The sequence below is a fragment of the Pleuronectes platessa genome, chromosome 21 (genome assembly GCF_947347685.1).
Source record: "Pleuronectes platessa chromosome 21, fPlePla1.1, whole genome shotgun sequence".
NCBI classification, from domain to species: domain Eukaryota; kingdom Metazoa; phylum Chordata; class Actinopteri; order Pleuronectiformes; family Pleuronectidae; genus Pleuronectes; species Pleuronectes platessa.
Window position 1 is genome coordinate 7,320,251 of NC_070646.1, and position 26,019 is coordinate 7,346,269.

The 26,019-nt window shown below is 43.3% G+C and overlaps 1 protein-coding gene across 2 annotated transcripts in view; it reads right to left on the reverse strand.

Annotated features, from left to right (window-relative positions):
* The window catches only part of pax2b (paired box 2b), a 28,596-nt gene extending 3,474 nt beyond the window's left edge, over window positions 1-25,122 (reverse strand). The window contains exons 1-7 of one of the 2 annotated variants that reach the window (XM_053413850.1): window positions 25,074-25,116; window positions 23,298-23,463; window positions 22,591-22,788; window positions 19,317-19,396; window positions 18,769-18,888; window positions 10,571-10,746; window positions 7,251-7,365 (exon numbers count right to left, since the gene is read on the reverse strand). In XM_053413850.1, the coding sequence (XP_053269825.1) occupies window positions 7,251-7,365; window positions 10,571-10,746; window positions 18,769-18,888; window positions 19,317-19,396; window positions 22,591-22,788; window positions 23,298-23,463; window positions 25,074-25,116 (898 nt within the window). Of the gene's footprint in view, window positions 1-7,250; window positions 7,366-10,570; window positions 10,747-18,768; window positions 18,889-19,316; window positions 19,397-22,590; window positions 22,789-23,297; window positions 23,464-25,073 lie in introns of both variants that reach the window. The other variant, XM_053413851.1, reaches the window with a different exon arrangement.
* Between the last annotated feature and the right edge of the window lie 897 nt (window positions 25,123-26,019).

The window sequence follows — 26,019 nt, forward strand, 5'->3', positions numbered from 1 at the left end:
CCTTTTTTCTTAAGTCAGAGCTAGAAATTGCATTAAATTTAAATATTTGAATGGAATACAATGAAACATCAGAAAAATACACCTATATTTCATAGTTTACAAAGTACAATCATTTTTTGGGGTATTATATGTATATATACTTGTATATATTACATCATTGATTGTTTCTGACACATGAAACTAATTTTACCGAGTTTATATAAAGTTCTTTAACCCAATCTATGGATAGTACCATATATCATGGCCGGTTTTGTGTTTTGTATGTAACCTAGATCATTTCATAAAGTACTTTCCTCTGAAAAATGAATAACTATATAAACCTAGTTACTTTTGAAAGTCTGCTTCTACTGTTCAGTTCCAAAATGCTAAAGATCTCCTTTAACCACACAGTCTTCATCATGCCAGATTTCACAGAGACGTCACGACTCATCAACACCACCACAAGTCAGTCTGCACAACCATTTATCACTTGATCTGCCCGACCCCAAACATTCCAAAGACCACGTTGTCTTTTAAATCTGCTACTTAGCACCACAGAGCCTCCGTCCGCTGGTGAACAGGTGAACTCAAACAAGAAAGCAGCTGGTGTTTTGCAGGAGGTAGAATAGTAGAAGACTATTCGGGCAATAAAAGGCTTTTGCTGAATCCCATAAGGCTCCTCTCTTCTCTGCCGGGGCTGCAAAGGCCGAGCATGCAGGCCCCTCTGCTGAGCGTCGCCCACTTGCAGATATTCAGCACTGTAATTGAGAGTGACAGTTGGGCTGTCCTCGCTGGCCGCGGGGACATTTGGACTACGTAACCCCAATCTGTGAGCAGGGGCCGGGGTAGGAGAGGCCCCAGCTACATTGTCAGCCAGGAGGGCCACTTGGACTCAAAGGGAAAACCATGTCCCACTGGAGCTTTAATGAGGAACAAAATGCATCATAACATCATCACAAGGCAGCAGTTGTCCATGTTAAAGAATAAAGCGCAGGGAAACAAACCAACTATCATAAACCTAAAGAACTTTTATATCATGTTAAAGATTTATTTTTTCTACGTACATATAAAACTAAGAATGAGGGGGTTTCTTTTGATGTTGATGATTTTGTCGATCAAATTTTTGTTTTTTTATTGTCATTTTAATTTCTTTTACCTGATTAAATAAACGAAAATACCAGAATATGCATTTATACGACAGATAGAAAAGCACTAAAACAAAGTTTTTTCATTCTTAAACACTTTATGGTTTAACAGACTGCACTTTATCTAAAATCTGGGTTATACAAATTAATTACATTATAGAACAAATACATTTAGCAAAAATATGTTAGAAAATGCTTCATCCTGAGAAAACAACTCTATTGTGCTACTTTGCTGCCAGTTATGAAAGCATAGAGAACAGGCAATTCTATTTTCTACACGTGGAATATTTTGAACAACTTATTTATTTAAGGGTGAGCGATTGAGCCCTCCGGGTAATGAAGTACCTGCTGCCAGGCATGCTGACTGCAGAGGGGGCCACGGGGGGGCCCCGCACGGGAAGTGAAACAGCTGCTAAATCTGGTAAAGAGGCAGGGTGGCGAGCCTGGAGGTCCACAAGACCCAGGCCTGCCAGGGGAGGAAGAGGAGGAGGTGATGGGGCTGAGTGGAGCTACAGAAGAGTACGGGTCTTTCTAAATTAGGTTTGTTGATGAAGGAAAACTTATTTTTGGGAAATAGATGAGAGATGTGTACAGATGTAATGAGAGAGAGAGAGAGAGAGAGAGAGAGAGAGAGAGAGAGAGAGAGAGAGAGAGAGAGAGAGAGAGAGAGAGAGAGAGAGAGAGAGAGAGAGAGAGAAACTGATGTGTCTTTCCATATATACATACTTTACAGAAATATATGATATATAAGGAACATCCTCTCCAATAGGATAATTATTAATGTGCTCTTTGGACTCTCAACACATTCACACACGAAAATGAAATGAGACGAAATCACAATCACTTCTCGAAGATATAGGAGAATCAGAAACAGGCTTTGTTAGAAATACTGAATTTTGCAGAAATTGAATTTTACTGCATTAAACAGCTTCTATAGTCACTTTAAAAAAAAGGGTTCTATTCATATAATGAATGAGTTTGGATACTAACGAACATTTTGCTGCTTTTATACTTACATTTCTAGTGCAGGACTTGTATATTTCGATATGTTTCTCTTTTTTTACTTGAATATATTTGACCTCTAGTTCCTCCATTGGGAATTCTATCTAGAAAGGCCTCTTTCACTGCAGAGATGCATCAGACAATACTCAGTAAAATCACCCTTCCATTAGAAGCCTGTGGAGCAGCTCCCAGATTTGTCTCTGTGTGACATAGAGTTTGTCAGTCAGCTACAATATGTCACAAAAAATGAAAAACAAACACATAAAATGGATCATTTTCGCTTTTCTTCTTAAATTGAACATTAAAGAGAAAAACCCAGTCGACGTTTAACAACTGTTCTCTATTATTTTCTAAATCTCAGCACTGATCGCTGTATTGTACAAGAACCTGGTGAGATGTGTCTTTTTGGCTAAAGCCCTGAGGCTGGAGGGCTGCAGAGTTAAAGAGCTTTACAGAGAAGAGTGAGGTCATGCCGGACCTTTCATTTATAATAAGAATTAGTTAGCCACAAGCCAGTGCACATAAGTCAAAGGGAGCCGTGGGACTAACGTAGGTGGGGGGTCCAGCAGGGGTGAGGCCATTGTGTGTGTATGTAACTATTGTCTGACTGTCTCAGCAAATACCGGCCCGATCTTTTCTCCATTATTATTGCAGCAGCTACAGCAGTTGTACATGTTTAATAAAAGTAAACTCGTATCTCTTCATTAACTTGCCTCGAAGAAATGAAATACATCACGGGCAAAGGATCTATGTATTTTCTGCACAGAATCACTTTAAGATCTATGGTCTAATTTCAAAATATGCCAAATGTCTGAAATTTCTAAACTTTGGACAAAACAGGGATGAACCTCACCTTTTCTAGATTTTTTCAGTTTATAATCTCCAGGTTTTACTGGTTAATCGATTCTGAGGCTGTAACTACCTTTTACTTCTCAACTTTCAGTGGAGAAACTCATACAACAAATTTCATTCATATTTGTACAGATTTAAATGATACTGTTCCAGAGGGTTCGCTCAAGAAACTCGTTTTACTATGGGTCAATCCCCTCTAGCCAATACCTGATCAATATTAGCCCTGGTACTGATCCACTGCATCAGATCAGGACATCAATACTTTCAACTGAACAGTTATTGGAGACTTCAACCTTCATTTTAACCTCAAGAAGCAACAATGCGACAACAGAACTTTGTGTTTTTTGTTCATTTGAGGGACACAATCACAATTCTGGTTATTATTTTGATACAAAGTAACTGTTTTAATATGTTATTCAGAGTTTTAATGACCCAATATTAAATTAGTTCATAAATGTGAACGCCAGTCTATGTACACACAGTGTTTTTCCATCAACCGAAGCTACCACGGGTCTTTCCCCCTCACATGTTGACTCTGGGGATGATAATAACTGCCTCTGTTGGGCCCTGGTCTTGTATGTTCCAGGGTACAGTTGGCAGTGACCGCCAGCAGCTCTGTGACTGTTGCTTTATGTCCCCTTAAAAGCCGTCTTTCAGAGAGGCGCCGGTTCGGAGAACTCTCTGTACAGCGATGATAGCCTCATTAGCTGCTTCCTAGTCTTTGTTGTTTTTACAACAGCGATGTGTGTCCAGATTCTCATTAAAAGATGGGACTCTTTATATTGTCTGCCTCCCTTGACAGTCCCCTCAGATTCAACGCCAGCAAAGCGAGCTGTTTATTTTTCCCCTGCCCTCTTTTTCGCTCCCTGTGAAAATCAATTCAAAGATTTCCATGAGGTTCGCTGTTACGAAAGCCTGTTGATTTCAGCCTTCATTTGAAAAGTGGCTCGTAACCGCTGAGTCTTATTTCACACACAGCCTTGAGCGGGTGTGTAAATACTCCTGGTAACATCATAGAAGTTTAACTACTACTAGAAACTTATTTCGTCAACACTTGATTACACTGCAGACAGAGATTCATGGGTTTTTATCTCAGCCCGACAACGTGACGAGAATTGGATGTGAAGCTTTTGGATTTCCATCAAGCCTGTTTCTCAAAACCCAAACAGAGAAGCGGGGTGACCTTCTCTTTATCTGGCACGGGAACAAAGTCGTTTGTGAACGACTCTTTTTGCTTGCAAGAGTATTAAATTTAGCATGACAGGGACACCTTCATGTTTGCTTCAACAACAACCAAAAAATCTTTGACCTCCATTTTCCAGGCTATACGCAGAATGGGGCAATTTATCACCAGCCAAAAAATCTCAGCGCCCTAATTAATTACAACTAAGTAAAGAATGTTTGGAGAGCCAAATTGCTTTAATTCCCCAAACGCCGGCTGAAAGTCATTCATTACCAAATGTGTGCTCAAAGGTTAGTTTGCTTTTGTGAAGACGAAATAAGCATCAATTTCAGCAGTCTGCGTTCTCCGCCCTGTGGGGAGGCGAGCGAGCGGTTGGAGGCCGCACGTCACCGACGGCAGGTCTGCTGTCTGGTCGTTGCTCGCTGCTCACTGGACAACGGCGGGTCTCTGCACTCCCTGTCTACCTCACCCCGAGAGCTCTCACTCACCGTAATTGAAGTTTAAGTGTGAGTATTTGTTATTTCTGGGAGAACTTTTGTTTAGGAGAATAACAGAAGGAGATAAAGGAGCGTACAAAGGCAGATGCTTGAGGAGGAGAGGTGTCATTGACACGCCGGGCTTTAAGCCTGTGGAGACCTCCATTAACAGGCCCAGCAGGGAATACGTTTAAAGAGTCTCCAGTATGCAGTCAATGAGTGGAGATGTGTAAAACTCCCACTGAATGCTCAAGGGAATACACCCGGTGCTTGAAGTCTGAAGTACCATCAAGAAAACAGGTGGGCTCCGACTAATTTCAGGAAATACAGAGACGCTCGCTATAGAAATAGTGGACAATCGGCCGTATCAAGGCCATCTCTCCATTTATTTCTCAAAATACACAAAAAAGTTCTGAACTCCTCCTTCTGCTATTCATTAATTCACCCTCGGCCCACACTATTTGAATTTTAAGCAGTTCAGATGAACAAGAATAAGAAGCACCTGAGATGAAATCCATCTCTCGAAGGGAATTCATCAAAGAAATTACTTCCCATATCAACAATAGAAATTACCTCACAATATGCAATTGTCCTATCCACATATTCATGGAACCCTTTGGTGTTTTTATGGGGTAAGAGGGACTATTTAGCAGGTAATACAGCATTAATGTGGAGGAGAGGGAGAGAGAAAAAAAACGGTTTTAATGGAAGTGGCTTCTTGCCGCTGAATTTCGATGATGTGCACAATGCCCTTAAATCCCTTTCTTATTTGAGGCTGCTTTGCAGGTACTCTTGAGCCTTAATAGGATAAGCAGAGGACACAATAGATTTCTATCTCTCAAGTCTCTTTCACTTCATTGAGAATCCCAATCTCTGGCAAAGTGCACTTCATGAATCATTCATTTTTAATAGATTATGCAAATTCCGGGACATAAAATCAACAAGATCAATAACTTCGGGCGTTTTAATTGGTGTTCGAAAACATTTTAAGGATGAACATAATCTCCAGTTCTTTCCCCCGTAAAGACACAATTAATTTTAAATTGGATCTCAGCCTAAATACTGCAGATAATTTACTACTTTTTTTTTTTTCCGCCTGGCTTAAAATTCCTCTGGTAGGCTTATCGCTGGCAAGTAAACTGTAATACTCAGCCATTAGAGAGACCACACACCTGAATATTACCCAGACAGGGAGGGAGGCACTGGGTGGGGGGGGGGGACAAGCAGAGGAGCCACTAACCAAATACTAATTACCAAGTGGAAGTCGGAGCGATGTTTGTTCCGTTAGTTTGACCTCTACATGCTTTATTTCTCTGCCTCTAGTGAGATCTAGCAACAGAGGAGGGGGCGCGGAATTTACGTATTTACTAATACAGGAGCAAGTCTTCTGCTATTCACACATACCCACACACACACACACAAGGCAACACACTGATATGCATACAATCCCATCTTTCTTCTTCTACACGTCTCTTTGCACCTGTAAAGCAGTAAGGAGACCCTCTCGGCGGAGACCCTCGAACATATCCCAGGTGCAAACAAAGCCCGGCCTGCCTTCTCTACGGGGTCACCGGTGCACAAAGGACAAACACACACCTTTCTTCTCAGGGAGGCCTGCCTTACAGGGGAAATCTACCTCCCACATATTAATGAGAGAAGGGCCTCTGTATTTGCTCGTAAGGCTGCTTGGCCATCGTCTGAGGAGGGGGGCTGCTGCAATTTTCAATCACGCCGTCCTCCCCCGTGCAGAACTCGTTGCCTTTGATGGCTGCTGCATAATTATATGAATTTTAATAAAAGCCCTGTATATTAATCTCGGGGGGCCTCCGACAGTCATCGTAAACTTTCAGTAAACTTAACCTTCTTCTTGGTAATACGGCAGCAGCGAAACAATATTTCAATTAGCCAGGCAGTCATTAACTGTGACAAGGAGAGGAGACGGAGGGAGGGAGGGGGGGGGGAGGGAGGGAGGGAGAGAGGAGGGTGAAATAAATGATCATGGTGTTAGAGTTAGGCGGCAGAAATGCCAGAGTGTATTTACCGAGGCACATTACTCGCGCTTTGAGACACACAAACTGTCTCGCGGCGAACAAATCACAGGAGCAACACAGCAGCAGCCAACGAGCAGTCAGTGCTGCATGGTGGCCTTTTTGTGCGTGTGTGTGTGTGTGAGAGTGTGTGTGTGTGTGTGTGTGTGCGTGTGTGAGTGTGAGACCTTGCTCTGATACACAGTCATAGTTCTGATGTGCTTACACCCAAAGGTCCTTGTCCAGCGGTGACTGAACAGCTCGCCCCCACCCCCCCCCCCCCCAATCTTTGTCATCGCCCTGCTTGCTCAGCAGAAACCAGCAGACGGACGACAGCTGCTAAGCTTTTATCGCAGCGTCGTTCCACCTTTTCAGCTCAGAGTGAAATGGTTTATTAAAAAAGTCCTCACACTTAACTTTTTGGGTTTGCCTTTATTTTGTCACACATTTTTCCTTCTTTTTTCTCGTTTTTTCGTCAATTGCACAAGCATGTTTTGTGCCTTTACATTATTCTTCAAAAATCCCCTCAGCTGAAGCTGTGGCCCGCGCAGCGTAAAGGCGTATACTGTGCGGCACTGGATCTTACCTACAGGGTAGCTTTGCGACACACTGGGGCCCAGGTCTGGGTTGGCGCTAGAGGATAAACTGGGCTTGACTTCGTCCAGGCTGGAATTCAGGGCAGGGAGCGAGTACTCATTAGCCTGGGAAAAGGACAGTTGAATCATTACACAACCAAACAATACCTAGATGGAAATCCTCCCTTCTCCTCCTCCATTAAGCGCTGCACACACAGGCCTGTGCGAGTATAAATTTGTATGAGGGCATTGTGCGTGTGTGTGTGTGTGTATGTGTGTGTGTGTGTGTGTGTGTGTGTGTGTGTGTTCAAGCTGCAGGGTGGCAGTTCAAGCATATCATGAATGTATTTTGGTATTGTCTGAGAGGAAGTGGGATTTTGAGATGAGTGAAAAGCCAAGGCGTCAGCTGGCCCTTTGTGCTTGACTGCAGTCCTACCCCTGATCAGCCAAGGGAGAAAGCAGTTGTGCTTTGTTACAGGCACACCATGTGGTCCTGTTAGAGAGACGCCATTCACCTTTCTCATTTTGGGATGTTTTTAAGTCTAAAACCACCTTTTTTTTAATTTCTTTATAAACTTCTTAGCACTCGTACAACTAGGGCTTTTTGTGAGTGTTGAACTCTTTGAGGTTTTGCTTCTTGTGTGCGTTCAGACGTCGTATTAAAGGACCAGTTCACCCTAATCACAAAAAGAAAACTCACAGAAAAGCTGTATCCAAGCAATGCAGATCATTTTGTGGGTTGTGAGCCAAAGCTCTCTGATATTTTCCTTTTGAAACATCAATCTTAACCCAACTTTAAATGGGGTTCGGTAACATTTATGGATGAGAGCTACTTTAATTAAATGGTAGCTTGCAGGTTGACTTGAAAACCCAAGTGACCAAATCCCATTTCAAGATTTGTTACTGTTTTTCTACAAAACCCTTCTTTTGTATAACTCAGTTGTAAATCTAAAACCTAAAACTTAATATGATTATGATTCAAATGTCTAAATATCTGTATCTGTGATTAAAAACTATGGATCTATCCAGATATTTGATGACACCAGTAAACATTTGTTTATTTGGTGCTTTATTAAAGCAAAGCTTGATGTGCAGTCAATTTAACAGCAGAAACAATTTCATACACTGAATAATCCAAATGCAGGCTACTGTTATCATATGGAATATTTCGTTTGACAGCAAAGCAGGTGGATTATCCTAACTAGCAGATTCTTAACAAAATCCCATTGTTTTACCTTTACTTAAAATTCCAATGGTTTGAGTTCCACAAAATAAAAACCCATCCAACTCCACTGCGTTGTGGTGGAGGCAGAAATCATCTCCGAAAGCCTCAGCAGATAAAAACCAAAACGTCTTTTTGTAACGTGGGTGAACCGATCATTGAATTAAAAACACAGAGATCCACTCATTTAAGAACTAATCCCTTCCCAGCTTCCCTTTCATCATCATGTTTCCCTTTGTGAATCCACTCAGAGACACTCACGGCAGATGTTAGCAGTTTTTTTTTTTAATGAGATGAGACTTCCGGAGTCTGAGTGTTGACAATGTTTGTCCAAAAGCCCAGAGTGAGCCTGAGTGGTTTCAGTGGGCCGAGCTCCCACCGGGGGGGGGGGCGCCCGTGACCCCGCTCTTGTCTGCCGCTATCGCCGATAAACTCTAATTGTCCGCTACAACTGTTCGCTGGCAGAATGTCGGATGTTTTCCTCTATTCTGGGAGGCTTCAGACGCCAAACAGACGTTTTATCATGCAGATAAAGGGCAGGGGGGTGTGTGTGGGGGGGGGGGGACTGAAAAGATAGGTCTGAATGGGATGACCAAATGGCTAGCAGAAGTGTGGGAGGGGTGACTCCATTGAGTTTTGCATCTCCAGAATGGGTTTTTAATGCCCCGCTACAGAACCCAGACACTGGCTAATAGGGCCACATTTTCCAGTGGAGGAAGGAAAAGAAGAAAAAAAAGAACGCGAGGCACCCATGACGGGGGGGAAAGTGCTCTGATTAATATTGCATTAAATTAAAGCTGATTTTTCTGGACTGTTCTTGGCCTCTTCCCCCCCAATCCCCCCCCCCCCTCCTTGCTGGCCCCCTTTTTTTTTTTTCTAGTCTCACCCTTTTCCCCATGCCTTTTAATACTCCCCCTGACGTTCTTTGTGATTGCAAGTCATTTCCAATTCGTTTTGGTATTGATCTTCCAGTAGAAATCAGTTTTGTAATTAGCTGCAAATTAGGCCCTCTTCTGGAGGTGAGGCCTGTCCCACTGATTTATCACCTGCGTAATTCGCCCCGATTGGAGAGAAATTAAAATGAACTCAATTAGGGCGACTGCTTTTTGCTTTATGGGTCCGACTCGTAGTTTGGTGGGAGAAATTAATAGTCTCTTGTTGTTTAATAGTATAATGAAAGTAAATAAAGGTTATCCATTGTAATAAGGCTGGAGTTTTTAACAAGCAGGGGTTTCTGGATGTCGTTTTGTGTGGGGGGGTTGGATGGCTGTTCCCCCAATGCTTCCAAATTTTTTTTTTAAATGAGGATGGATGGCGACTGTGCTTTTAATATCAAAGGGTGTTTGCAAATGTTGAATGCATCTATTTTCTTCCCAAAAATCGCCTTTCGACAGCCGTAGACTAAACAACAAAGAGAAGCAGCAGTTGAATAACACAGCAAGGATGAAGAAAAATCTAGGTATCGATTAATTTCGTGTTGCCTTACTGTTATTCTCAATTATAGGGGATACCAGGAATGTGTTTTTCATCACAAAATCAATACGGTGTGTGGGAGTTTTTCCCTTTTGATCCCGACAGCATTACACACACACGCCGGCGTCTAATCCAGAGCTCGGCCATCTCAGGCATTCGTTTAATTAGCTCTCGGTTTGGGAATATTTCTGACAAAGGTGTTTTTTTTTTTTAAATGCTCGATTTCAGCATCACATGCACAGTTTAACCTCTGTGAAGGAGGTTATGTTTTCATCTGCGTAGGTTTGTCTGTTTTGCAGGATTACGCAAAAACGACCCAATGGATGAACGTGAAACTTGGTGGCCGGATTCGTTATGAATCAGGGAAGAAGCCTTTCAAATATGGTACAGATCTGATTCTTTTTTCCCACTTTAACATTGCAAGATTTTTATTAATGGATTAATGGATCTTGATGCAAAGAATCAGGCATTTTTATGGGACTGATATTTGTCAGTGGGTGCGATTTGGTGCAGTCTAGTGAATTTCAATGTGGTTGCATTAGGGAACTGTTGGGCCTTGGCAGAGGTACGAGTCTTATTTTGATGTTTTTGTTCATGAGAATAAAAAAAAAAATGGCGAGCTTCAGAGTTACTAACCTGTTCCGGCTTGACGTGCTCCGGCGTGGGGAAGACGTCAGGGTACGGAGGACGCTCAAAGACCCGGTCCAACGCTTCCAGCTGCTGCTGGGTGAAGGCATCGGCCCTCAGGTGTTTCCGTAAACTCTCCACACTACCCTGAGAATCACTGTTTGGGCCAGAACCATCTGAACCATCTACAAGAAGAGAGAGCAACAGTCGAGACACTGACCCCGGGGAAGCTGGCCTTGACTTCAAGCTATGCACTTTATATTCTCCTCATGTTTTTTTTCTGTTACCACCTCTGCGGGGGACCCGAGGAGGACAGAAAAGAATGGAGTGCAGGTTTTTCTTTTTTTTTCACCTTTTAATGGCTGTCGTGAGCCACTGGCTACATCATACAGACTTTTACCTGCACCACCCCACAGTATTAACACCACCATGATCTGAAAGCCCTCTGGTAATTGATGGATTACGATCGCGTGCGGATATATTCATGTCGTGGCGTCCATGTATACTGATGAAAACAGCAGCTATTCCGTTTTAGGGCCTATTCTTTTTTTCTCCCTCTTCTCCTGGTGCTCGGTGAAATCAAGAGCAGGTTTTTTTTTTAAAGGCACAATTTCCCTTTTACAATTCAATACCGCTTTCATTCCCGGCGAGTGTGCGGTTCCATTTGGAAACAGCGGCGGAGGACAAGAGCCTGAATAAAACCGCACAGGCTAGTTCAATCATCCTGCTCTCCAAACACGGGAATTTCCTCCCGTCTCCTGACCTGATTACCCAACTGCTGGGAGAGAAGGATGCCTTAGCTTTACCCGGGTATCGCTCGTGTGCGACGCTTTGAAGCCCTCTTACAGACCGTCCTACCATACCTCCATCCATCCCTCCCTTTTTTTCTTTTTTTTTTATCCTCCCATCACCCCCCCTCAGCCTCTCCTTGGCTGCAGCGGCCGTGTCTGCTTGGTCTCCTCCCCAGATCCCACAAAGCTTCAGCTCCCTTACAAATCTGTCATTCTAAATTTGCTGCAGATTATGTTCTCCCCTCAGTGGGAGAGTGGTGATATATGATATGCAAGGCCCCTATTGATTGCCTGATCTGGTGGCAAGAGGGAGCTGAAATGAACTTGAAATGAACATCATGCCTCAACTCATTGTGCGTATAATACTCTACTTAATCCCACATTTTTCTCTGCCATGGAATTCAATTGATCAATCATGTCTGTGTGATAGTACCATTTGGAAGGGTTATTGCCATCCTATTCTGCTGCTTGACCTTTTTTCACAGGCTGAGGCCAGAGAATGAACCCGACTCTCTTTGGGAGAGCCGGAGGAGCTATAAAAGAGAGATTGTGTGTGTGTGTGTGTGAGAGTGTGTATGAGTGTGTATCGGAGCGCTTGCAGCCGTGTGTAACCTCAAATTGTGCTGATAGTTATAGTAATAAACAAGTTATGAGTTTGCCAACAATATCTTGTTAACATTTTTTTTCTGTACCCACTGCACGGACGACCGCGTCAGGACTTATTTACAAGCGATGCACGATCCGATAAACCGAATCGTTATCGGTGCCGATAATGATCCCATTAAGTGGATCGGGAATCGGTCACGAGTTCCTTTGTCTACGTCATAATGAAAAATCAAAGGTTTCTGTTTTTCCATTTGCATTCTTTCAGTAAGGGCCGGTCAATGAATCCATTTTTACTGGAGCAGTGAAACTTGTCCTTGTGTTACCTCATATAAAACTTATTCCAGTGTTTCACACGGTGTTGTGTATGGATTATAAGTTTTGGTTTTATGTTGAAAGAGATCACTGTCGCTTTACCCCCCCAAACGTTACATAATTTGTCCCAGTAAACTCTAGATTTACCTTTTAAGTTTCTTCCTCAACTTCCTTAAATCCAGTCTATACATTTTGTGACGTTTTGGTGGAGCCAGAAAAAATGATCCGACTTTCTACATGAACATAAAACCACTTCAACATTCACTGGATTAAAGCTTTAAAATCCAAGGATGTATTCATAGTTTATTGAAAGAAGATATTGTGGAGATACATGATTTTCAGTATCCGAGTCACAACCTTTCTATGAAGGTCCAGGATACTGAGTGATGTAATCAAACACAATGTGAAAGTAGCTGCACCTTTACATCAGGACGAACATATTCCAGATGTTTTGTGCCTCATTCTGTACAAATTTCCCCAAAATTTAGACAAATTCACTGGAAACTTGAAAATGTTCCACTGGTAGGAGCACAGGATTTAAAAAGGGGAATCTCCCTTTCTTGTCACATTTGTATCATAGACGTGTTCTTTTTGTTTTAAACTGTCTCACGTTAACATTGTGTCACTTTTTGACACCACGTGTTAAACTTCCAAATCACAGTTTCTGTTGCCTTCATTCATTTGAACTTTAAACAAACTAAGTGTATTTTCCCCCATATTTCTGCTGCACAGCTGTAAACTGACACCAGATCAGTTCCTCATGTTTACACCTCAGCTTGAATATTCAGCTTGTTTTATGGCCCTCACCTCCTTTAGCCGCCGCTTGTCACTTTATCAAACTCGATTGTTCTCTTTGCTACCAAAGCAAATAGAGCCATTAATTACTCTCCATCAGCCGGCCGGAGCCACAACATCTGATCAATACCCACCCTCGCCATATTTCTCTTTCACCAGTGAGGAATACACTTCCCACGCACAAGACAAACCGTCCCGGGTCAACCTACGCACTCGTCCTCCCACTCAGAGCGACGGCAGTCCCAGTTGCCCTCCCAGTCAATGAGTCCCACCTGACAAATCAGTGGATGTGGATGAAGATGATTCTGGAGACAATTATATATCCGTGCAGCCTAATTATGCAGAATCAAGGGGCGTGGATCAATTTAACGTATTTGTTTTGACCATTTTCTAGTTGTTGTTCCCAAGACATAAGTGACAACGTCCTCTAGCAGTTGTATAAATTATCACTGCTGTCCATCGGGTAACACAGGGGGTTGTGAATTAACTGTTTCCTGTCGACAGCTGGCGTTCTATTGTTCCTATCATGACTTCTGTCATTCCCTGACTTTAACCACCATAATAAGTCAAACCAGAATCTTTCTCTAAAGCCAACCAATAGATATGATCATTTGTGTCTGGAGGTAACAAAGATGGTTTGACACATGAAAAACATGAGGTTAGGTGTTTGAATGCACACCAGTTGATGCGCCCACAAACTTAGTTATTATTATTTAAATGTATTAATCCGATTTTGATAATGCTCACAAATATGTATTGTTAAAGAGAAACACTCGTCTTCATGTGCTTTTAAGTGTCTATTAGCGTCAATTCAAGTCAGATTCAATATTTGGACATTTCCAAACGTGCCCATTATGCAGCAGTGATACTAATCTTTGACCACAGTGGCTTTTGTTGGTGCGTTACATGCTTGTCCTGCTCTGTGGTTGTTTATCGATCATCAAGGGAGTCGAGCGTATTCATCCTGACATCGGTAGGTATTAACACTCCGGTAACGAGGGAGCAGCGTCTATCAGATCAGATAACCAGCTCTAAGAAGCCGACTCCTCTCTGCGGGTTCGGCACCCTGGGGTCACGACCCCCGGCGGGAGGCCTTTAGCCGACACAACTCCGGGGTCTGGGAGTCTGATCGACTACGCGCCAAACAGAAACAGAAGAATCGTCACAAACGAAGCGCAGACTGAAGAGGAGTAGTCGTTTTGCTCTCTGAGAAGTCTGAGGAGGAGGATTTCAAAGTAAAAGTCTAAACGCTTTCGAGCAAATTAAAACTGATTGTCTAAGTACTTGTTAGAAGCACGAGGAGCTCAGCTGGCGCCTTAAGGTCACAGAAAAGTCCCCCCCACTCCCCCGGCCTCCCTTCCCAAAAGTCTGCTCCTTGTTTAAATAACATGTCGACATACATACGCTCTCGTTCCCTCAACACATTGTTATGCATTTCACAATAATACACCTCCATCATTTCCCGCCTGGTTCAATTCCTGGCTAAATGAAATCAAATTAAAACTCATTTGCATCAAATTGGATGAACTCAGCTGCATTTTGCTTTTCTAATTGAATGTTTTGATTATGTAAACATAAATGAAATCAGCATCACAGAGGAGCCGTGATTAGCGCTGGAAGGGATTATAGGGTAAAGGGGAAAAAAGAGTCATTGATCAAAAAATGTGTAATCAATTAATGAATTAGAGGATTTGGAAACGTGAAGACGTCACCTTTGGTTTTGAGAAACTGTTTCTTTTTTAAAATAAACTTACACTTTATAAACGAAGCAATTAGGAGTCAGAGAGGGACAGTTTAGGCTGCGATGTCTCAAAGCTTTTAAAAGCTTTATTAATCTAATTTGGACGCTGCGATGAGGTGCTGACATTTCAATGCACCCCTCAGCTCCTCTGTTGATTCTCCCTCTCGCCCCCAAACAGATGCTGATACACAGAGCGGGGTGTGACGGCGGCTCGCTCCATCACTCATCTCCATCCGTGCGCGCGCTCAGCCCTCATGACGCTCAGAGACGAGAAATAATTAATTCAACAGCTACTGAAGCACAGAATCACATCCATTCTGACTGCCACCAGCTATTGTTGTTGGCTCGCGAAATATATGATGATCGTCTTAACACGAAATTTCTCTCTCGGTGTTTCGCCCATAAATCAAGAAGAAAGGTCGACACAAAGCGTTTCGGATTCAGAATCGCCAAAAATTAAGAGTCGGCTACCGGCCCCGATTGTGCGGTTTTGCGGGGCCACTCTGAAAAGACGTGGGACGTGACTTTGAAAAGGCCGGACACACTTCATGGACACTGCATAGTTCTCTACAGACCTCCAAGCAGGTCAATTCAGCTCTCTCGCACATTCTCCGATAACAAGGAGGTGAACAGAAACACCCTTGAAAGCAGATTTGTGCTTAAACACGAGACGCCTCAATGGAAGATGCTCGGCTCGCCCTCGGAGAAGAAGCTTGAGATTCTCCTTTGTCTTTTCCGGGAGCCCGCCGTGTCAGTGGTGGGTGTGTGGTGGGGGGGGCTGGGACGCAGAGGTGAGGCGGGTGTCGGGGCGCTTGGATGTTAATCTGTCAGGTAATAGCTTTTCTCTGCAGGATTGCAAATTCTAATATACTGTACGTCAGGTTGTAAAGCGCGCGGACAGCTGTGGTCACCGAAGACACCATCTCCAGGGGTCTCTCTCTCTCTCTCTCCCTCTCTGCCCCGCCGCAACAATGGCTGCCAAGTGTAACATGCTACTTTTAATTTGCAGTAACACGTGACAGTAGCAAATTAATGGCTCTTATGACACCTGTGTCCCCGCAGCCCCTCTCGCCGAGACCCAGTGTACATAACGTGTGTCACACCACATTATCTCTACATCCCTCCTGTAATGGGGGGGGGGGACCTTTCTTTTTAAGGGCACTGCTGACTTGGAAACTCAGGAGCTGTCGGCCCCGGCTTGGCAGCGAGCCACCGCCACTGCCTAAAAACAAATACTCCGGGCGACGCAGCCAATCCATTTCACCGGCGCAGCTTGTGTTGCACAGCGAGCTACCCCCCCCCCCCCCCACTCCCCTCCCTAACCCTTCCCCTCCATTCCTCTACCCTTGCCTTCGCTCATTTTTGTTCCTGTTTTTCGGGGCCTTGGTAATGACTGCTTGTGCCATAATCATCATGAGGCTTACCAAGTTAAGTAGGACTCAGGCGAGCCGCGGCGCTGGGAGGAAATTTAATCCGAGCATTAACTGACTGTAGACTTCTTCCTACTGAGTGACGCAAAACACGCAAACAAGGCTACAACAAAAAAAAGAAGACAAAGAGACCATGAAGCAGTGAGATAGCAGCGAAGACGTGCTTCTGACTGCTCGACGATTTAATTTGAGAATTTATATCTCTTTGTTTCGGTGAATGAAAAAGTCTTACCAGTAAGCTAATGATTATAACATACAAAAATATGTTAATGTTGACAAATTCATGAATAGAACCAAAGAAAGCCAGCCTCATTAAAACAATTGGTGACAAATACGTTATCTGTAATGATTTTCTGTCAGTAATACCCAATTACATCAACACATGGTTATTTGGGGCCATACTTGCCACAGGTTATGACATACTGAAGCAATGGCCTACATTTCAAAATAAAAGTATTAATTTCTGATGACACTTAATTTCCACCTAATAAGTCCCTACCTGTGTTTTAAATGCTACGGCCCCGGTTGATGCTTCCACACACATTCCTCAAACGTGGTTAAAGACTTCAATTTTGTACTCATGAATTAATTTGATTAAACAGTCCAATTATATGTGATTATTTTCCTTCAACGCTTCACCCACAAGAATAACCCTACATTGTAATATAGGCCCACATACAAAAAACTGTGGCGCTGAAACCTTTCAAAACAAGAGTACTCCATTTCCACCAAAACTAAATGGTTGCAAAGATTACAAACATCTCAACTGTCTCAAAACACTAAGATCATAGCACACAATGTTACGGTTCAGTTTCAGAGGACATTCTGCCCCAACAGTTACCAAATGTTGGAATCCGGGCGTTTTATTTTGGCGAGGTTCACTTGAGAAGACAGCAACAGGACAACAGTGTCCACAGGGTAACTTTGTTCATAATATACTATTCTTACAAACTGTGGCTAGAGGCGAGACATTGCTTTTGCAGCCGTGTGTGTGTGTGTGTGTGTGGATGTATATGTGTGCGTGTGCTTGTGTTTGTGTGTGTGTGTGTGTGTGTGGTCAATGCCTGCGGTTTATGTTTTGGAAAGATAAAGTATCCCCGACCCCGTGGTTCTGCAGGTAGGCACCAGCTGGCTGTTGAGAGAGTATATAAGAACCACCCCACCCCCTCCACCACGAGTACATGTCCTACCCTGACATAAACACACAGGTGAACACACACCTCCATCCGCACACACACACACACGCACACAGAGCTTTCTTCTCTTTCATCGTAATACCGGCCGAGCACCTAAATCACATAAATGGCAGCACATCAGGGGAATCATTTGAGACTGAATAGCCATAGAAACATGGCGCTGTCACCTGGAAGACCTCCACAAACTGGGCCAGCTCTCCTCCTCACACACACACACACACACACCTTAGTCCTCTCCATGCCCTTTAATACCTCTTTGCCCTTCACCAGCAATCTGCATAGAAATGTGTGCATTCTATCATTCGGTGACTAGACATTACACCCTGGCTAATATGAGAGGTCCTCCAACGACTGAAAATGAACCCTTGAAAATACCAGACGTTTGCATTATGCCGCCGCGACTGCATATCTTTCAGGGGGAAAGACTTGATTATGTCATTTGCCATGTCCACGTCATGCTGGTTTTTATATCTTTGCCAGGAAATCTACCTCTGACAGGCCATTAGTCATCCCCTCCCTCCCCGCACGCACATAAAACATCAATTCCACTCAATATCCCAGCAAACCCCTGCGCTTCTCAGCCGACGCCAGAACAAAGAGAACGCTATGCAAACTGCCGCCGTGCTCTGATTAGCTCTCATTCCCGAGCACTGCCGAAATAAGGCACTCGTTCCCCGGCCCTGTTTGAGATAACTGCCCCTTCTCCAGCAGCCCCATCATCCCTCCACACCCGCGCACGCCTCGTAACACGAGTGCATCTGTTTAGCTATTCTCATCAGCTGCTTATGTAGTGACATTAAGGAAGCCTATTGCTTACAGAACCAATAATCTACATCGCCTCAGGCCCCCTTATATCCACTAACCTGCTACTTCTGCAGCAGCACAAGTGGAACCACTTTTGTAGGGGAGGGGGGGGTGCGGGGAAGAAGAAGAGAAGCCCTCCACAGAGCTTGATAGCGGCTCTCTTGACTGACCTGGGTGGTTGGCTACATCATCTTGACATGTAATTATCTAAAGCCCTTTAATCACTTCCATAAAGATTAATTGCAGGAGACAACAGCGGAGGTCGTGTCTTCAAATCAAAAGACTCCTTGGCAGATTGACACAGCGGTGTAACAGAGTTCAGACGCAGGTGTTTTATAAGGGTCATCTTCTGGAACTGAAGCAGGTTCTTTAATGCTTGTTATTGCAAACTCAGCAAAGTGGGTTTTTGCAGCATAACGCTTCCTTTTGTTTTTTATTTTTTAGATTTATTCTGTCTGCTAGTCCTAAACTTAAGCAGTGTTTTTTATTTTTTTTTCTCTCTCTCACGCCTTATGACAAGAAACTTTCTTACCTTCATCTCTTTTCCTCTTTTCACCGTTGGATCGTGGGATACCCAGAATGCCATTGATGGAGTAGGATCCTGCAGGGTCATTGGAGACGCTGGTTACAGGCGGTGAGATTGTGTTTGGTACTGAGGAGAAAAAAATAAAAAAATAAGTACAGTGTCTCTGCCAAGGCCCAACAGTCCCCTTATCAAACCCCATTTAAATTCACTAAATCCAGATTTGTATTGGATCTGCACCAAATTGCATAAACTCATAAATAGTCCTCAAACATGACAGATTATTTCCCATCAAGATCCAGGAATTATTCTCTGAGAAATCCGGGAAAATGCTGAAAACGCCTAAAACGCTGTATCGCACAATGTTAAAGCAAGGGAAAAATAATTCCACCAACATTAAATTACTTTTCATGACTCATAGCACATCCTTCTGCCAAGTTTCCTAGGAATGCATCCTCTACTTTTTGCGTAATCCTTCAGACTAACAAAAAAACGCACAAAAACACAACCCTCCTTGCAACCTGCATGCTTGTATACATGCTCATATATATATTTACCTATAGTGTGGCCCGGCGCTGACAGGGACGAGCCGTCAGGAGATGGATGGAAAGGCTGCTGGACTTTTGTTCGGATGATCCTGCAGAGGAAACACAAAGAAAACACAACTGTCACTACTGCTTTGCTACGGCCCGTTTCTCATCCTGCAAACTGTTTCGGCCACTATGGAGATCCTGTGTGATGAAGATATCCGGCACAACTCATACGCGGAGGGAAAAGGGAATCTGGTCAGCGGCTCTACCTTAAAGGTGAGATGTGGAGAAAAGTCTTCATTGCACTTTTGGTCTGAGTGATCTCGCAAACAAAGCATGAAATCACATCAATTCACCTCAATGATCGGCTTCACTGCCTCTACCTGGCCCACACTAATCAGCCCCCTCCCCACACACCCACTCCTCGCCCTCCCTCTCTTCCCCTCTGTGGAAGGGGGTTTCACAGGGGGGGGGGGGGCGTTTGCAATAGCCCTTTTTGCTTCCCCCAGATCAAACATCTCTGTAGGAAACCAGCGGCCCCTGTGTGCCAGCGTGGATGAGGTTGTATTGATCGGGGCTCGGGGAGAAAAAGTTGGGGATTAGTCACACGGGCAAACAGATGCAAATAGAAAGCTATAAATTATATGTGACAGGAAAGCAATAGTTCCTTATTGCCTTGCACTAGCTTACGCCAGCATTAGATTCCTTTAATCTGAATGGCACTTGGGGAGAAAGGGAGCTGTCACAATAATTTGTAAACTTTAAAACTATTCATCATGTACGCCACAGGGGCTATTTTAGAGAGCATGGGGGGGAAGAGGCCGGGTGAGGACTATAGCACCTTTTAAAGCTGATTCAGATTCAGATCAGTTGTTCTAAATTTTCTGCTGATTTTACTTCAGCGGAATGGAAGGATTTTCTCGCTCAGGCAATATTTAGCAGCCAAATTACGATTTTTAAACCACAAAATACACCCATGATTTGGATATTGATGTTTCTGGTGCCAGGAGGCTGCAGAGGAATAAATCCAACACTGTCACAAATGGAAAAAAAGAGAGAACTCCCCTTGGAGGCAGAGCTACCTAACATCAAGCTCTTCCACAGAGCGCATATTGATGTTTTAATTTTTTTCACTTCTCCCCATAACAGTTATTCGACCCCTTGACTCGTGCGTGCTACATAAATCCAAAGACTTTATTTGGTATCCATGTTCGTGATATTGAATAAGCAATTTGGGAGAATGAATTAATGGCCTGGCTCTTGCTGAAAATCCCCTGAAGAAATATTAAAATTGCTTTACTTCTGAATCAATAATATCAAGCACCATTGAGGACCTTTTTTTTTTTTTTTCATCTCTGGCAGCAGGGTAGCGTTACTTGTTGGTTGTTGGTGGTGGCCCTGACATGTAGTACAACACTATCTCGGTAGCATTTAATAATGCATGCAGGGGGAAAGGTGTTTAAATGGAGCGTCCTCTTTTGTCAACAGACCCGAGGTCAGACCGTCTGCCACAGAAACCCATGGCTGGCCCCAGTCGCAGCCACCCAACTGGAAAAGACTGGCTCCAGTGGTTCTTTCTTTTCTTTTTTCTGAATTGTCTTAAGCTGGAAAGCCCCACTGAACCTTCTCGTTTATTTTTAGGACACAAACAAAACATGACTTTTTCTCTTTACTTCAGATCATGTGGAGCAAAATCTGCCACTGTGATGTTTTCATTGATTTTTCACCGACTGCTCCTTTAGGAATTCCATCATGCATTGAAATATTTAGCTGCAGCTAAATCAAAACAAACGCTTGTGTCGTCTCATTTGTGTGCATGTGTCACTGACTGTGTGTGTGTGTGTGTGTGTCACCAGACTGCACAGCACCACATTGAAGTATTAACATTTCCTCTGCTCAAAAAAAAATAGAAAAATAATTCAGCATTAAGCCATAATAGAAATTCAAAGTAGCTTTCATACGTGGCTGATAGAATTACAGCTCTTTGTGTTCACAATTTAATTTGCCACATAAACAAAGACACACAAGGCTTCTTATTCTCACCCCCCATGCCCTCCCTCCCTCCCTGCTCCAAAATAGAAAGCTTTAATTGGAATCGAAGAAAAAAAAAAAAATCTTAAGGCCCCTTTTAATGATATTAATGTACATTTTGAATTTATCACATACATGTGTCTGAGCCTCCTTAAATGGGGCTTTTTAAGCAGCCACGAAGCATGAAATGAATTTTCTTCAGCCTTTCTCTATTTAAAAGATGTCTTGTGCGGAGCTGTCCGCGCTCTCTCCCATCAGCTCATTAAAATGTAATGCTGATGCTGGCTCTATGGAACAGTGCCTCTTAACCAAAGTTCATCACCAGGGATCTCTGGTGGGGGGGGGGGGGGGGGGGTTGCTGGTGGGGTGGAGGGTGAGGTGGTGGTGAGGGTGAGCGAGGGGGTGTCCTGGGTCCTCCTGCAGCATCCACTCTCAAACCACAAGGACTTTCTTTAAGAAAGCTGAAAGATGTTAGTCTGAGATGATTTAGTTTCATTATTTTTTTACTGTTTTAATGGCACGCTTAATGCAAAATTGCAATCGCACCTCCATGCATCTTAATGATGTTGTATCAGTATTAATTAGGCTGCAGCACTTACAATTTTAATGCAAGGATTTCAAATTAGCATCTTGGAAAGAAAGTGATTTTTAAGGCTCAATTTTGGCCTCATTAGAAAATATACATTTTCTTCTTCGTGACCTTATTTTCACACGATGCAACATTTAACAAATGGCATCTCCCTCCAGTTATCCTCCTCACTCCATTTCTTCTAAATTACATCTTGCACAAAAGCCATGTATTTCTCTCTCCTCTCTATCTTTCTATGTGTGTGTGTGTGTGTGTGTGTGTGTGTGTGTGTGTTCAGCAGCCTTCTCCAACACATTAGATGTGCTAAAGAAAACTGGCCTGCTTTATAGCGCCACGGGATCTGGTCACCGAATATTGATCGGTTTTCATCTCGACAGATTCACTCAGTCCTGGATGTACTGCTGATTGTTGAGGGAGTTTGGTGTGAGAGATTGAATTGCACCTCAGAGACCAGCGGGGCTGAAGCCTCGACGTGCCGGGCAGCACAAAGTTGGTCAAACAACAATATTCTGCTGTGCGCATGGTGGGCGTGCGTGGTGCGCCCTGCACAGTGACACTGGGATGCACGGTTACCAGTGCGCGCTCCGTATTAGACCGTTAAAACCCTGCACCATTTGCAAATGAAACCGAAATCGGAATATCCACATTCTGCATAAATATTTTTCACGTTTTATTTCCTACCTGTTAATTGACGAGACGCTGGGAACGGTGTCGTTGTCGCAGACGCCCTCTGCCAGCAGCCGGTCTCTGATCTCCCAGGCGAACATGGTGGGATTCTGTCTCTTGTAGTCTGCGATTTTGTCCACCACCTTCGGCGTGGCCACTTTAGGTTTGGAGCCACCGATCACCCCTGGTTTGATGCTGCCAGTCTCATAGTATCTGCAATATCCAACCAGACTGCAATTGTTTGAAATATTTAACGCACAATGTTTTGGAGAGCTCCCCACAACACATGCCTTAAATATTTTTGCAAACTCAATATTACGCAAATGGGTGATAAGCTTGTGAGGTGTTTAAACAAAAGAGTCTACACAAGTCAAACTTTTCTTTAGCAAAACATGAATTATGGATGTTTTATAAGTAGAATCGTCACTTTAAACGTTAAAAACAAACACAAACATGCTTAAAGAGCAATTAAAATTCAAGGTAAACGCATCCATGCATCCGTTAAGACACATCTAACTCTAAAACCTGCTCTGCTTCTTTTTTTTCTTCCCAAAAGACAAATATCCACAATAAATCCGCTTGCACTAGACATATATTCTAAAAAGACTTTAATCTATTCGATAGATAAAAGCTGAGTTTTGGAGATTCAAGCTCCCCCTTTCCATCAGTCTCTACACCCTCATCTGTGCGTAATGCTTCGGCCGCAGAGTTTGCGCCATTACCTGCCCAGGATCTTGCTGACGCAGCCGTGGCTGACCCGCAGCTGCCGGGAGATGTCGCAGGGCCGAACCCCTTGGTGGGCCAGCTCCACTATCCGCTGTCGCACCACGTCCGGGAGGGGTCTGCCGTTCACAAACACCCCGCCGAGCTGGTTCACACCTCCATGCCCTACGTGGGACACAACAGCAGCACACGCGCGACCGTAACATTACATAAGGTCGTAACGGAGAAGGTGCAGGTGAGTGGAGGCTGTGTTTTTAATGTGGAGTATAGTATTTTATTATATCATATTAAACACAGGTCACTTTCCTACTTAGTCTAATGGAGCAGGTGGATTTATATTTATTTATTATTTTAAATGCACGAATGATGCTACATTGAAAATATTATTAAAAAAATTATGTTTTTTATTGAAATATTTAATTTCTTCTTGTTATTCTATGTGAATGTTTACTGTCATATTTGTGAGGTGTCACTTTTCTGTGTTTCACTGACCAAGTTATCATATTTGATCTGTCATTAGTACTTATTCTAAATAATTAATAGATACAGGAGGATGTCATTTAATTTACGAAAATGTAAACCACAGATGATAACATCACAGCAAAACTACTTTATTGATTAATATCTATTGCAAATATTTGTATTGTTATTTAAATAAATGCAATTGACACTCCAGCTTATAGTCAAAATATATATTTGCACATTTTTATCCATACATTTGTCCTGTTTTAAAAAAAACTACAATTGGCATTTATCTTCAACTTGAAATTTCCAAATAATTATTACAGTTGGAATATTTAAATAATTGTCAAGATATATTATTAAATGATATTAACACACATTACACTGAACACCTAAGCAGCATTTATATTTTCAAAATGTCCATTGTTATTTATTATGCATTTTTAACAATAAGCACCATAAATCCAGTGATGAACATGTGACACAAAACTCATATTTAATTGCTAAATAAATAAAAATGTTAACATGAATTTAATTCAGTCTTCAGTACTTGAAGGTTCCTCACAGTCAAAACCCAGACACTTCATATTTTCCCATGTTGCACCTCATGTTTGGTATTAAGTTACGAGCCCTCATTTTCCTCGCACGGTCATTTTAAATAATTGAACGAGCTTTGATTACTCATATTACGTATTATTTTGGTGAATGAAGAGGTCATGAATTATTCACGCACATCCAACGAATTACAAGTAAACCACACGAACACGTGGACCTGAAATGGACTTTTGGGGCTGGTTGTTATTTGGATAAGGTGAATAATAGATGTGTAACTAATGTGAGTCCTGACTTATTAGGCCTAAACACACAGAGTGCGCGGGAAGCTGCAGGCTGATGCACGTGTAAATGACTGAGCACCTGCCAACGCATGTTCTTTGTTTACTATCACAAGTTTAATTTCTGCACAGCTCTGCCCTGTGTTCAAGTGTTGTGGTATTTCTTAAAGACATTTACGCACCATTTTGGCTTCAATTCTCGCACAGAGGAAGAAGTGTGAAATGATCAGTGGACGATTATTCCAGCAGCAGCTTTATGTTTCCACGTTTCTCTCTGTTTTCCTCGTGTCAGTTTATTACAGCTCGTAACTTGTCGTTCTGTTAATGCGCAAAGACGCGTTTTGCGCACAGGAACCGCTGCGGCGGGCCTTTGTATTTTTTTTTATGAAGAAACGACACGTTTCTTCTGCTTATTCCTATTTTTCATCCGCGTGCATGTGAGAGCTGCAGTGGGAGACAAACTCAGGTTAGGCTACTTACAGTGCATCGCCGTGAAGGGGTCTGCTTTGCAGTGAATATCCATTGGATAGCAAAGGAAAGACCGATAATCAACTGAAGTCGCCGTTTCGCCTTCCTATCGAGGATGAAAAGGTGAAGAAGAAAAAGAGGCGATTCTGCTAGATGGAGGGACTCGGTTTGCCCCCCCAACGATTTGCGATGTGATGGCAACTTCTTCCCCCACAAAAGTTGCCTGTCTTCTTCAACAGTCCGGTCGAGGAGCGGAGGCTTGGCAGGTGCGCAGCATGACCGAAATTCGACCCGCAGTTCGTCGGTGTGTTCTGTGCAAAGCCCGGGGTGACCAGAGGTAATTCTCAGCAGCGAACAGAGGAGCACACCGCGGAAGGAAACGTGCAGGTCCAGTGTGCAGTGGGGGGGGCCCGGGTATCTCCTCAATCCTGGTGGCCTCGATTCACGCGTGCAAACCGGCGAAGAAAACTGCACGCACAGACACACACACACACACACACCTCTCGGGGGTTTCTCTCTCTTGCGCGCTGGATGCGTGATGCTGGGTCTTTAGGGTTGGGAATGAAGCCTCTTGCTCTGTGTCTGTGGTTTCTAAAAGCTGCAACCCTCCCCTCCTCTCTCTCCTCCTCTCTCTCTCTCACAACCCCCCCCCCCCCCTCCCCTCTGCAGACCCCCCTTTTTTGCTTATATGGATGACTTGTCAGACAAAGGCAATAGATGCCAACACTTTGTGATTCGCCAACGCCAAAAAAAGAGAGGAAAAAAAAGAAACGTGGGTCCAAATGAGGAGGTCTGTGGGTATCTGCCACAGCGGCAGGAAGGAAGAGGAGGGAGATAAATAAGGAAAGGAATCTGTGAATTTATTAGACATTATAACCGCTGTGAATTATATTCTCGTTTACTGGAAGTTTTGAATCAATGAGAGAGAGAGTATTTTTTAAATTTGTGTTCCTTTGAT